The 14626-nt window shown below is 38.6% G+C and overlaps 1 protein-coding gene across 1 annotated transcript in view; it reads left to right on the top strand.

Moving 5' to 3' along the window:
* LOC126367769 (peroxisomal acyl-coenzyme A oxidase 3) overlaps positions 1-14240 on the top strand; it is a 29825-nt gene extending 15585 nt beyond the window's left edge. The window contains exons 7-13 of the mRNA XM_050011496.1: positions 308-450; positions 1035-1168; positions 1661-1783; positions 3573-3692; positions 5485-5716; positions 6465-6904; positions 7747-14240. Coding sequence (XP_049867453.1) covers positions 308-450; positions 1035-1168; positions 1661-1783; positions 3573-3692; positions 5485-5716; positions 6465-6904; positions 7747-7842 — 1288 coding nt within the window. The 3' untranslated portion in view covers positions 7843-14240. The remainder of the gene's footprint in view (positions 1-307; positions 451-1034; positions 1169-1660; positions 1784-3572; positions 3693-5484; positions 5717-6464; positions 6905-7746) is intronic.
* Positions 14241-14626: the final 386 nt, after the last annotated feature.

The following is a 14626-nucleotide window of genomic DNA, read 5'->3' as shown; positions in this document are numbered from 1 at the left end:
TTTTTTTTATCTAAAAAAATGATAAATAATAAAAGTTAATTTAGGTAAAACCTACGACACAGAAACATATACATTTACAACATTAAAATATACACACATTAATATTTAGTTGGAAAACATAAAGGTATATAGGTGCCGCAGCTAACCAAATAAGGCCAGGGTTCAGTAAAAATTTACCCAGAGGGCAACACTGATTTTCAACCCACGCCTTCGGCTCACCTATCGGATCGCCGATTGGATTAACTGTTACTGTGGTGTCCCTTTATAATAGACGTTTCTTTCTTTCTAATCCCGGATTTTCTACCAGGTTCATAATGTTCAACCAGTACCGGATACCACGGGAGAACCTGCTCAACAGAACAGCTGACGTCACAGAGGAGGGGGTGTACGAGAGTTCCTTCTCTGAGCCCGGACGGATACTGGGCGCGGCGCTAGAGAACCTCTCCGCAGGTATGGATAACTGCAGGCCTAGCACGCTATGTAAGCGCGACGCGACGCGAGATAAAATATGGTCCTTGGCACAAGCGACTACCGGAACATCCGCGATTTTTTTAAGATTTCGCAATCCAAAGGGAATATCTTATTATTGTATATTGTATAATGTAGACGAACGAAGTCCATTAATCCTTAGTTATCTATAAAATGCCCGTATAACGGGCGGCCGTGGGGCCGGCAACCAACAGCGTCTGAGCTAAAATTACCTCACCCCCCCTCGAACATAGTTTAGACTTGAATCGTATGGTGTCAGACGTCACACACACAGATGCGCGTGTACGATAATGTCAATGTGTAGTGTCTGTGTAAAACGAAGTTGTTTGTATGAAGTGTCCAGTGTGTGCTGTAAGGTTTTCGAATGGCGACCGTGGATCGGAAAGGTAAGCGTGGGCAGGCCCACAAGGTGGACCGATGACCTTCTGAAGGTCGCAGAGGAACGGTCATTCTGGCGAGCCTTAGGGGATATTGTCCAGCAGTAGACGATTTCCGGCTGATGATGAAGATGATCTATAAGACCATTAAAATAAGTTTATTTTCAGGTCGTATCGGTATAATGCAAGAGAGCTGCCATTCAATTGCAAGCGTTGTGGCCATAGCAATACGGTACTCTGCTACCAGAAAGCAATTCGGGAACAGAAATGACGAGATACCTTTACTCGAATACCCGTTGCATGTGAGTTTGTTTTATTTTTATTTATTTGTGTGTAATATATTTCGAATATATTTTTTTATTAGGCATAGTCAAATGAGGTTCTTTTTTCGAAACGTCAAAACGTAAAATTTTCTATTGAATTTGTATGGAAATAATGTCCGAGTGACGTCATCAATAAAAGCGGTCATAACTCGACAGAATTAAGTTAACAGCACTCGTCAAACAGGTTGAAAATTAGCGGGTTGCCTATTTGATTCGCCCGAATTATTCATTTATTTTAAAATTAACAGTTGTTAATCATCCGTCCCTTTCCTTTTCTGTGGGTAAGAAAATGGCGGGTATAACTTAAAATAAAATTAGCCCTGATTCCTGCAGACACCTCGTCTGCAGGAATCGGGGCTATTACTACTTAACACAGTTTTTTTTAAGTTGCATGTTACTAACAATCTATGAAATAAGTTGTTCGAAATAAATTTATTTTATTTTTAATCGCTCCTAATGTTTATCCAACAGCAATGGCGGCTATTCGGCCACGTGGCAGCGGCGGTAGTGTTCCGGATATACATAGAGAGTTTTACCCGGGTCTACCTAAATATTATAGAGAAGTCCAACGCTGGGATGAAAGTCGATAACTTGGTGAGTAAAAAGAAAGAAAGAAACATTTATTATTTAACAGAGGACAGAAACCACACAGATTAAAAATTGTTAGAAAAAAAAACAAAAATCATAAACAAGTGATAATAATAATAATAATAGTATTCATAAATGCAACGCACTGACGGCCCGATCATCTGCGGTGGCGTCCGGAATAAAAGGACCTCGCTTAGCATAAGTCGCGGTGTGAGCCACTACGCTGGTATTCTGCGGGCCCTGCCAAAAAGGAGATTGTTTATTTTATTAACTTCTGTCACGGAATATTAAAGAATAACTTATTTAATAAAGAAAAATTTAATAATAAGTGCGACATTTTGTCACGTTTTTTTATGACGTCACAGTGTGCTTTTTCAAACAAATTCCATAGTAATTTCGTGTTTTGACGTTTAGTAAAAAGTGACTGATTTGACAGGTTGGAAACTAGTCTATTCCTCTGAGCTTGGGACATATCAGTAAAACTAAGGATTCATAAAAGCTATTGAACCGTAATGGAAAGCATAATTGTTACAATGTGTCGTTTGATGCGCTATACAGTGATTCCAGTAACAATTTGCCATCTGTCAACATCCATTATATTATTCATAATGATTCCTTTGTCGACTATTTACAAGTGTTTGTGTTCAATATTCAACACCATTCATTCAAAGAACCATTCTTGTTGTTTCTGCCAACGAATTATAATTGGATCATGTACTAGGTTCAAAATAAATTATAAAATTCTGATTACTAAATAAAGACAAATCTAAAACTAACGAAAAACATTTGATTTTTTCTATTTAATTTATTTATGAATTTTAATCAAGGAAAACGTAATAATAAGTGCGACATTATGTCACGTTTTTCTATGACGTCACAGAGTGCTTTTTCATACAAATTCCATAGGAATTTCGTGTTTTGACGTTTAGTAAAAAATAACTGATTTGACTAGTTGGAAACTACCCTATTATAGGTTATGATACACGGCCTCCGTGGTCCAGTCGTTGAGCGTTGTGCTCGCGATGCAGAAGTCCCGGGTTCGAATCCCTAGTTTGGTTAGGACATTACAGGCTGATCACCTGATTGTACAAAAGTAAGGAAGGCGCGTTAAGCCGTTGGTTTCGGATACTACTTACTGATGCAAGTACGTAGTCGTTTCGTGAGTCATGTCAGGGGCTTTTGGCGCCTCAATAATAACCCTGACACCAGGGTTTATGAGGTTGGTATTCCACCTCATAACCCGATAGAAGATACACTAATCTTCAATCTTGCACGAATGAGTTATTAATCTCTCTTAAGTGCAGTTTCCACTTACACAGTTGGCTCGACCATTATAGACGGTTAGATACGGCTCACCACCTATCACGTTGGTCTAACAGAAAGCTCGGTGAAATGTGGGTACTTACTTTATCTTGCAATGGATGTATCTCTGACTACCCCAATTGGGATGTGAGCTTATTTTATGTTATTAGTAGGATGTATTTTGTTTCTTTTTCATAGATTTTTTGAACCCGGAGGAATAATACTACGTATAGAACGGCAACTTCGTTGAGCTAGGTTTACTCACCCCCCTGGAACCTAGTTTAGACTTGAATCGTATGGCGTCAGACGTCACACACACAGATGCGCGTGTACGATAATGTCAATATGCAGTGTCTGTGTAAAACGAAGTTGTTTGTATGAAGTCCGGGGTGTGCCCGCTCTTCCGACTTGGTTTAACGCCGACGGATACGAAATTAGTATTTTAAGTCCAAATATGTTGTAATAATAACTTGTGTAATGTATTGGTGTACAGAGCGCAGCGGTTTCAGAGATCCACGCGATGGTGTCGTGCAGCAAGCCCACCATCACGTGGGAGACGCTGCACGCGGCGCAGGAGTGCCGCGAGTGCTGCGGCGGACACGGATACTTGAAGGTGAGTTGGCGACAAATTATAACATAATAATCTTCTTCTCTCCACCAACCCGCAGTGGAGCAGCGTGGTGGAGTATGCTCCATACCCCCTCCGGTTGATTGAGGGGAGGCCTGTGCCCAGCAGTGGGACGTATATAGGCAGTTTATGTTTATGTAATCTTCTTCTATCGTGTGGGTTGTGAGGTGGAGTACTAACCTCATCAACCCTGGTGTCAGGGTTACTATAACATAACATAATAATAATAACCCCCATCTCAATAGTCCAGTTCCATTTGTTGTACAGCCATGAGCAATATAATGTACCTACTTTAGGACTCTGTCGCACTAACATATTTGATATTTAGTGAGACTTACAGTTCAATTTGTCAAAAAAATTAATGTGACATGGTACCAAAGTGTATACATATTAATGCTCGTGACCGTATATGGAATAGGTCTACACGAACCGGGGGTCGTCTTTTGTTGCACTCCCATAGTGCAAACAGGGATGACCACCGGTTGGTGTCACATCACATTTAGATTAAATTGCCTTAAGGTGTTAGCTTCGGCCCCACGCACGCCTTCCAAAAGTCCGGGACTCCATAGGCCCGAAACATGGAAACGACATAGCCATAATAATTTAATAAAAAATATTAGTTATGAATTATTATGTTTCATGTACGTGTGTGCAATAAAGAATATTTAATTGATTGAAAAAGTGACCTATTTGTACCGTGGTGATAGGTTCTTGAAGTCTTATAGTGGATTATCAAGACCAAGTTCGATACTGTACGCTAGAGAAAAAGAAAATACTGTATGAAACTACTGCTCCAGATCGTCGCTTTCCTAGTTGGCGATATTTTGGCGAAAATCAAAAGACCTGGGGACTTAGCCAACTTGCAAACGATTCTGACAATCGACAGTCGAGGGGGATGGCGCTCAGAGTAGTCTATTTCAAAGCCGTACTAGGACTCTTGTCATCCGCCTTTAAATAGTATGATGTAGTATGAAGTGTGTTGTAGTGCTCATATTCTGAAGCTCTTGAGTTGCTTATTATTAGGTATTTTGTGTGTACTATTTATATAAGTAGGTATATACAGGGTGTTAGTGACATCGTAACGAAAACTTTGAGGGGTGATTGAGGCCATGATTCTGAGATGATATCAAGTGGAATTTTCCGTCGCAAAAGTATGGAATTGAAAATAATTAAAAAAAAACACAAAAATTTTCAGGAATATTCAGACTGAAAATTCCACTTGATATCAACTCAGAATCATGGTCTGAACCATCCCCCTCAGTATTCGTTACGGTGTCACTAACACCCATACCTACTTGTATGGCTACCGTATGTACTTGTGTGGGGTGTAAGTGACATCGTAACGAATACTGAATAAAAAAACATGAATTTTGCGACGAAAAATTCCACTTGATATTAACTCAGAATCATGGCCTAAATCATCCCCCTGAGTATTCGTTACGATGTCACTAACACCCTGTATGTTAGGTTATGCATATAGGTTAGGTATATATATTTGTAAGTATGTTATATATTTATTTGCATGTATTTATTGGTAAGTTGTACTTATAGTTTGTACCCGCAATCTTTCAAAATTTTTTTACATTTTTCCTCGCCGTATCGTTGTCTGGAAGAAATCGCTTTAAACGATAAGGCCGCCATTTGCCATGTATTTAATTAAGAGACTTTTTGTAATTATTTCTTTTTATTTTGGTGCAATAAAGTGTATTTGTATTGTATTGTATAGTACTGATAGTTACTGCTGTTGATCTATCTGAAGTAAATCCTTACTCCACAGTGCGCAAACCTTGGCGAGATCCGCAACAACCACGAACCAACAGTGACATACGAGGGTGACAACAATGTGCTCCAACAACAAGCCGGCAACTGGTTGCTAAGACAGTGGGAGTTAGCATTAAACGGCAACCCAGTGGACTCGCCGCTGGGAACCGTGGAGTTCCTGAACGACTACAGCAAGATATTGGCAACGAAGTTCCATTGTACAGAGACTAGCCAGTTGACGCCCGAATGTGAGTTTAACAAAAAAGTTAAGACTTTCCAAGTCATCTACGTCCTGTAAGAATCCAGTATTATCTATATCCATTTTTCGTGTGTGTATGTGCAGTAAAGTATATTGATTTGATTAGATTACGTTACGTTTACGTTATGACTCAGTGGCTCCGTTCCGTGCAGACACATCCTAATTTTAAGTTATACGCGTCATTTTCTTATCCGCCGAAAAGGAGAGGGACGGATGATTGACAATTGTTACTTTTAAAATGAATAAATAACCCGGCGAACTAAATAGGTATTTCGCTGATATGCAACCCGTTTGACGTGTGCTGTCAGGCCAATATGAAGATTTGAGGTTTATTAAATTTCTGCCTAAAATTGACGTGTGTTTCATAAAATGTATGCCTGTCGATTACCCGTCTCTTTCCTTTTCGACGGATAAGAAAATGCTATCATTTTCTAACACCTATGTGTTACTTAAAATAAAATTCGATGGTTTGTACAGGAATCAGCACTAGTTAGTACATAAAATATATGGCTTGAAAGATGATTTTCTAGTATTTTTCGTATTAGTAACACGCTCGGTACGCCAAGTGTCACGGGTTCGAATCCTGTCCGAGCACGGAAATTTATTACCTTTTTTTTAAAAAAAAATCATACCCGTTCTTTGCCAGCCAGTTTTATTTCCAGTTTCTCTACACTTACTTTAGTATATAACATGACACCTTTTTTTATATTTTTTTAATATAATCTCATTCTTTACAGTTATCACCGCCACCTACAAATGGCTAATATGCTGGTTGTTGAGACACACACACGAGACATACGAAACAGAACTTAATAGAGGCCTATCAAAGTTCCAAGCTAAGACGAAATGTCAAGTATACCGCTCTAGAACCCTAACCAGGGCATATGCTGAATATTTAGCACTGATATTTAGCTTAAAATCAATAGAGAAAAAAGAAAAGAGCCTCCAACCAGTTTTATACAAAATGTTCGCGTTATTTGGTCTATGGTCGTTAGATAAGCATTTAGTGGAGTTGTACCAGGGGGGTTATTGTGGGGGGGAGGCGTGTGCCAGGCTGGTCAGAGAGGGGGTGCTGGAACTTTGTGGTCAACTGAGGGGGGAGGTGGTCAGCGTGGTCGATGCGCTTGCGCCGACAGATTTTGTGCTCAACTCCGTGCTTGGAAAGAGTGATGGGAAGGTGAGTGCTAAAACTGAATTTGTTAAAATATAATTAATTCAAATTTCCTATCTATAACATCTCTCGTGTGGGTTGTGAGACCAAGGACCGTCCTCATCAACCCTGGTGTCAGGGTTACTATTGAGCCGACAAAGGCCCTACTTACTTAAAAGCTGAAATGGGAAAATAGCTTCAGTAAAAAAGTTACAAAGCCCCATGTAATAAGGAGCGAGCCTATTGCCATTCATCGTCATCAGCCGTACGACGCCCACTACTGGGCATAGGCCTCTCCCAAGGATCTCCACGATGATCGGTCCTGCGCTGCCCGCATCCAGCGGCTTCCCGCGACATTCACCAGATCGTCGGTCCACCTTGTAGCGGGCCTACCCACTGAGCGTCGTCCGATACTCTCTATTGTCTATTGCCATTAACCGGGCACAAATCCTGAAAACCACGTATCAATTATCCATGTCCCAACCATAATATCATACTCATAACATAAACTCACGCCTATTTCCCACCGGGGAAAGCCTATGGAATTCCATTTGCTTCGATCCTGACCTTCTCTTGCTTCCTCCACATTCATCAATCGTTTCATACACGCCGGTTCAGAGTAGATCGTACTGAACCTTTTCTATGGACATCTCCAATTTGGTCAATGTACGTCCTTCTAGGTCTTCCTTTGCCAGCCTTACCACCAACCTTCGCTTTATATACCGCTTTCGTAATCCTATTATCCTTCATCCGTTCGCGTCCAAATCAACTTAACATTCCCTTCTCAATCTTAGTCAATTATCGTCTTTTACACCACATCTCATAAATTTATCAAAAATTAGGCTGAATCCTGTAATTTTCTTTTCCAGCTGTACCAAAACATTCAGAAAGCGTTCTTCAGTCAACCAGGGGTATTCGAACGGGCTGCGTGGTGGAGGGACGTAGTACCGGCGTCCAAGCTGTGAGCGAAACCGGGTGGCACAAGTTTGTTTTTATAATGTTACGCTGAAACTATCAATAAGAATGTTTAAATGTCCCATCCAAAGCCGGTCGCATTTTCGACGCGTTTCCATACGAATTTCATCACATAATGGTCCCGATTGCTGTCACTTTCTTATCCGCCGCAAACGAAAGGGACAGATGATTGACAAATGTTAATTTTAAAATGAATGAAAACCCGGGCGAATCAAATAGGCATCTCGCTTATTTGCAACCCGTTTGACGTGTGCAACTTAATTCTGTCGGGTTATTGGCATTTTTCAGCGGACAATGACAGGTATAACTTGAAATAAAATTAGCTGGTGTGTTCAGGTATCGGCACCAGTGTATCTCCGAAGGGCTTGACAGACTATAGTATATATTCACTCTTCGCCAGCTCTTCGTCTTTAAGTCCCATGTAATAGCGGGCGAATCTATTGCCATTGGAAACTACGTGATAATTATGTATGATTCATACATGTATTCAAACTCATAAAGCCGAATTCAGTGATTTAGCCGGAGCACAGATTCGAACCTGTAAGGCGTCCGAACTGGGCTACCACGGATCTTGTGTGTTCCTCCTGGCACAAGAGGAATTCGTATGCGTCCTAAATGCGGCTGGCTTAAAGCTCGCTACACACAGCCTCACACGGGCGACATAGGGAGCGATCCGGACCGGGACTTTTTGTTTTATTTTTTATCACCGCCGCCTTGTAGTGAAAACCACGTTAGCACCTTTTTGTGAAGTCATATTCTTATATGTAGTTCTACAACAAAACCGACCTCATTCTTCCTTTTTGATGCGAATAGTAAAAGACTGGAACTGTCTGCCGTCGTCTGTTTTCCCAGAGAGAGCTAGAGAGTACAGGCATTTGCCAAGTGATCCACCCTGAACCACATCGTTGCTTATAATCTATTAAAAAAAAAACATTCCGGGGAAAATTTGAAACCACAAAGTTTTACTTGGATTGAAACAAGCGTGTCTATTGCGAAGTTTTGGTAAAGGTTTTGTGTAGCCCTTACGCGGTTTTCACTTTAAGGCGACGTTATGTATTGTGCCGACTTTGTATGCAGGCTCGGCTTCATACAAAATCGCAGTACCCACTCTGTAACATTTACCGCCTAATTGCTATTTATATTAGAATTGGAATTAGACTCCGTTAGTATAGCTTGACTAATTCGGCAGCTTTTCTCGTGTGGGTTGTGAGGTTGATGCCCGACCTCATCAACTTTGGTGTCAGGGTTACTATTGAGAGCCGCTTAAGGGCCATGACATGGCCCATGTACCGACCATGGTATAAGAAAACCAGGTATGCTCAATCTTATGACAAGCCGCCATTGCTAGCCCTTGATGACGTAAGTGTTACCATTAAATTAGTACCTATCTCCATATCTTTTACTAAAAGTACAAAAATTCCTTACAAAGTAAATTAAAAACATTGGACGTGGGTAATTTATGTTTTGGGAAATGGCAACGTATAGTAGCACGGATCATCTTACTTTCAGAGAATCGGGTGCTCACCGTGCAATATCCTAACTAGGGATTACAAAGTGATTGTGTTGATATGTCCCCGCCCGGACTCAAACTTTGGAATTTGACAACTGTCAGAATAAGGCATTTTAATGATATGTCTCTTTCGCACTAAACAGTGCACATTTTTTTTTTCTGTTGTAAAATTAATCAAGCTATTTTAACGGAATACAAAAAATAATAATTTCCATAAGACTTTCACACGACTACATTTCATAAAACTACTAAATTCAATTATTATTTAGGATGGCAACTCTTATTGCAATCGTCCAATAACAACGTGTCTATGAAATCGGTGTTGCCATATTGACTTATAAAGTAGTAGTTTTATCAAATAGTTGGACATAAATAATAATAGTGTGGATAATTAATAAGTAAAATAATAGAATTTATCTTTATTTTAGACGTTCAGAGCAGAGTTTAAAATCGAATTGAAAATATGAGAAAATATCAGGGAATTTTTAATATCGGATTTATTTATCACTTTGTTTTCATTAGTACGATTTAAATGTTGCAAGACTTGAAGGTTTAAATACAGAAGTACCTTGGCAAAGTAGTGTTACCACACGTCACAACATATCGGGACTGTCCGACTTTTTTAATTTAACCGGATTTTTTTTGTGGAAATTAATGAGGACGGGACTATTAGGCAGTTTATTACCAAACGCTGAAACAGACCTTTATGGTTTTGATCTAAAATATGAACGACCTAAAAAGCATTTATTTACTAATTTCATGTACAAAGGTTCTGTGTTCGCTTTGTTTGCATTAAGGTTACCTTTACAAAGTATTATGTGGCAATGATGATTACTAGTAGTTATGTTAACAACAATATTATTTTCTATATCGCGAACGACAGCGCTCCTAGCGAACCTACATATCGCTGGAAGAAAAGCGACAGCTAGCTCTAATACGGATTTTTAGTTGGCTACTTGACAGTTCCGTCCTGCAAGCAAGTCACAAGGACTGTAACCTGGAACCTGACAGAGGGCAGCAGTAACTGTCAGTACTATTCAGAGGCAGAGGACAGGAGTCCTCGTATGGCTTTGTAATAGACTATTCTGGGCGCCATCTCACTTGCGTCAGACAGAGTACTGCGGGGCGGAAGGCGAGAGGGAAACCACCATCATCATCAGCCCATTAACGTCCCCACTGCTGGGGCACGGGCCTTCCGTATGGATGGATAGGGAGATCGGGCCTTAAACCATCACGCTGGCCCAGTGCGGATTGATGGTTTTTAACGACTGCTAATGCAGCCGGGACCAACGGCTTAACGTGCCTTCCGAAGCACGGAGGAGCTCGAGATGAAAACTTTTTTTTTGTGGTCACCCATCCTATGACCGGCCTTAGCGGAAGTTGCTTAACCTCAACAATCGCAGACCGAGCGCATTTACCGCTGCGCCACCGAGCTCCTCTGAGAGGGAAACCACTGCCCTATATTTCCCTAAAAAAAGTAACACGGAAAATGCTGCACCGACAAGAGCGTGGCTCTTAAATTGATGATGATGACTTTACAGTTGTAACAATAAAATATGAAATATATAATATGGTAGTTTATCATTCAATGACAAAATAAGAATGCGATGTTTTATCTGTGTATTATATAAGACTCAAAACGGGCGGCCATGATTGAGCTTCGTGTGACGTCACATTTCACAAAATAAACAGAAGCTATGTGTCAGGTTTCAAGTTATACTGCTTGACAGTTTCTTTGCTTATTGAAATGTGACGTCCCTGGGCAAATTGTCATGTGACCAATTGTTTTCGCGCGAAATTTGAAATTAATTATGAAAATACGTTTTTTCTATTAAATGGGTGAATATCAAAATTTCAAGTTTGGTGGCGAAATTTCATATTATTTTTTCGTGAAAAATTGGATTCCGACATGAAATCCAAAAGGATCCTCGGTTCGGTTTTTAATGTCCAATTTTTCACGAAAAAATTATAAGACAGTTCGCCACCAAACTTAGCACATTTTGATATTTACCTAAATAAAGCTTTTCGAGAAAATTCAATATTTAAGAGGTATAAAATAAGCGTCTGTAATTTTTAAAATACCTACTTATACGAAATCTGTCAAGTAGCCAATTCGTTCCGGGTTACGTGTCGCAGTGTAGAGATTGACAGTTCTGTAGTATAGTTTGTCTATGGAAAAAGTGCATTTATTGACAGTGTTTTTGCTGTCCACGTAGATCTATTAGATCTTCATTTTATGTCGTTTTTTACCTTTAATGAAGATGAAGCAGGGAGCTATTAAACCAAAAAGCGCTTTTTCATGCTGACTGCGTTTTTTTGATTCCATTCCGCGAGTAATAAAAACGACGCCTATCTTTTTAATTAAGATCGGTATTACATCTTGCAATCATTCGCCAGTTATGACTTAGGATTCATACAAAAATCGACCTTATTTATTATTACAGTACTGTGATCGTTATTTGTAGGGCCATGTTCTGTTTCTGACGACAAACCATGTTTTTATCGACATACAGAATATTTCCATTCAAATTAAGACCGCTCAGTATAATAAGGTCGATTTTCCCGAACTTCGCCGGGTCTAATTTTGTCTATGGTTTGTTATCAGTATTACCACAGTATTTCCGCAATATTCTCTCAAACGGCATTATGATCCTACATATTGCGGTAATAATAAGGTCGATTTTACTGAACTTCGTCGCCTCAATCTTAAGCCACAGTCTATATATGAAAGTCATATTTTATCACTCTATGTTAACAATATTATAACTTAATAATTATTTTTGATAGTCCAATGTTGATTTTTAATATTTTTAAGGTATTCTTCAAATTTTGATCATGTATTTTTGGATCGTATTTTGTTTTAAAAGGTATGTTACGATCGTTTTTTTCCTAATGGCAGTACAAGTGAAATGTACCTATTTTATTTTTTAATATTTTATCGAGTTTTACGCATAATTATCTGCACAAATTGTGTAATCTGTTTTGTTAATTTATTTTGTAACGTGTCGGTTTTCCCCATTTTATTTTATATTAATTTAAGCATTATTAAACAGTATTGCATTATATGTTAAAATTGTATGTTTTAATGTAAAATAAGTGTCTAATAACTATTATTTTTTATGTTTTTTGGAGTTTAACTATCATGGTTTTTATAATTTTGTATGTATTAAGCGAGATTAATGAATAAATTAAATCTTCTTTAAAGAAATCGACAAAACCATGAGCTTTTAAAAACGTAAGGAATAAAGTTGAGTTGTTTTTTTTTATTTGAATTTCTCTATCTTAATAAAATCTTTGAGATTTTTATACATGTTCTATGTATATTTCAGAGTTGAGATTATGGAGATTAATCTTTTAAAGACATATGTCTATAACATAATAAATTATCAGAAAATTAAGTTTGAATTTGTAAATAATATTAAATCGAATTATTATGAATATCTGAAATTATTATCTATTCTTATGGGTCGTTTACATTGGTCCGTAAATATTACATTTAAAATGTTATGTTATTCCAGCTTATAGAGAAAAAAGTGAGTTTTTTTTAGAAACTACTATAAATACAAAATCTTTCATCTTAATTTGAAATACAGTTCCAAGTAGTAAGCAATTGAAATTCTAAAGAATATAATATATGTAATAATATACTAATTCACCTCAGCTTGAATCCTCTGGAGTGATAAATCGGAATAATCGTATTTGTGACTGTCTTTTTAATATTTACATTTTAAAATAGGAATAATATTTTCAAATAAAGTTATCTACTGCAAATTGGACGACCAATAGCCCCGATACCTGCAGACACCTCCTAATTTTATTTTAAGTTATACCCGTCATTTTCTTATCCGCCGAAAACGAAAGGCACGGATGACTGACAACTGTTAATTTTAAAATGAATGAATAACCCGGGTGAATAAAGTAGGCATCCTGCTCATTTTCAACCTGTTTGACGTGTGCTGTCAACTTAATTCTGTCGGGTTATTGGCTAATATGACATTTTGAGAGTTTTTTAAATTTCTGTTTAAAATTGACGTGTGTTCCATAAATGCTTGTCCCGTCCCTTTCTATTTCAGTGGAAAAGAAAATGACAGGTATAACTTGAAATAAAATTAAGTGGCGTGTGCTGGGATCAGCACCAATGTAAACGTCTCTAATTAAACGTGGAATCTTTTTTAAATGTAATGTAATAATATATTTCTCCTTAGAAGTGCCTTCCTTTTTGTAATAAATGAGATTCTTGATGTACTGTTACCTCAGCGGAATTATAGACGGGAATTGTCAAGCGCATGCGTTCCTCTCAGCTGAAGTACATGAACGATTGGTTCGTGTTTTTTTTTGTGTGACGGCTTTGGGTGAGTAGATGTGTGCTGTCATGAGCAACATCATGTACCAACTTTAGAACCCTGTCGCACTATCATATTTGACATTTAATGAGCATTACGGTTTAATTTACGGTTCCCAGACCTACGGGATATATCGTAGAACCCTTGCCCAGGGATAAGGGTGAAGACCTCAACGGTTGCAGAGGCTACTCTGGGCGCCATCCCACTTGTACAGAGTACTGCGGGGCGGAAGGCAAGAGGGAAACCACTGCCGTATTTTTCCCTAAAAAAGTAGCAATCATGCTACACCGACAAGAGCGTAGCTCTTAAATTAGTGACGTGTGACGGTTTAATTTGTCAAAAAGGTTAATGTGACATGGTTTCAAAGTGTATACATATTAGTACTCGTGAAACCACACCTCCCCCAAAAAGTGGTAGAAAAATGCAGCCCGAAGGCAACTGCCGTCTATAATTTATCTAAGTCTGTTACTGTAGGAGTAAGCTAATGTTTATAATGTGGGAGCGCCGACTTCTGTGAATAAATGGAATAGAAACATATGTCATTTTTATTTATCGCCTGCTGCAAAAAATTTTTTCAACTGGAGAGGGTATGAAGCATTCTCCACTACGATGCTCTACTGCAGCATAGAATAAGGAATAATACTACGTACCTACCTAAATAAATATATAAATATTATCTGATTATTATTTTATTATAAAAGCATCTTTCGTAAGTAGTACTAACTACATACTTAAATAAGTAATGACGGTTAAATAAGGTATTGTAATTGGTAGTCCTCAGACGTCACACACAGTTGCGCGTGTTGATAATGTCAATGTGTAGTGAAACTTTTTTGTTTGAAGTGTCCGGGGTGTGACTGCAGGTTGGTGGAGGTGTTAGGGTTAGTAGTCCAATGGCGCCCGGCCAAAATCAACAAGACT

This window comes from Pectinophora gossypiella, chromosome 6 (assembly GCF_024362695.1).
Source record: "Pectinophora gossypiella chromosome 6, ilPecGoss1.1, whole genome shotgun sequence".
Taxonomy (NCBI): Eukaryota; Metazoa; Arthropoda; class Insecta; order Lepidoptera; family Gelechiidae; genus Pectinophora; species Pectinophora gossypiella.
This window is presented reverse-complemented; position numbering and strand designations above follow the sequence as displayed.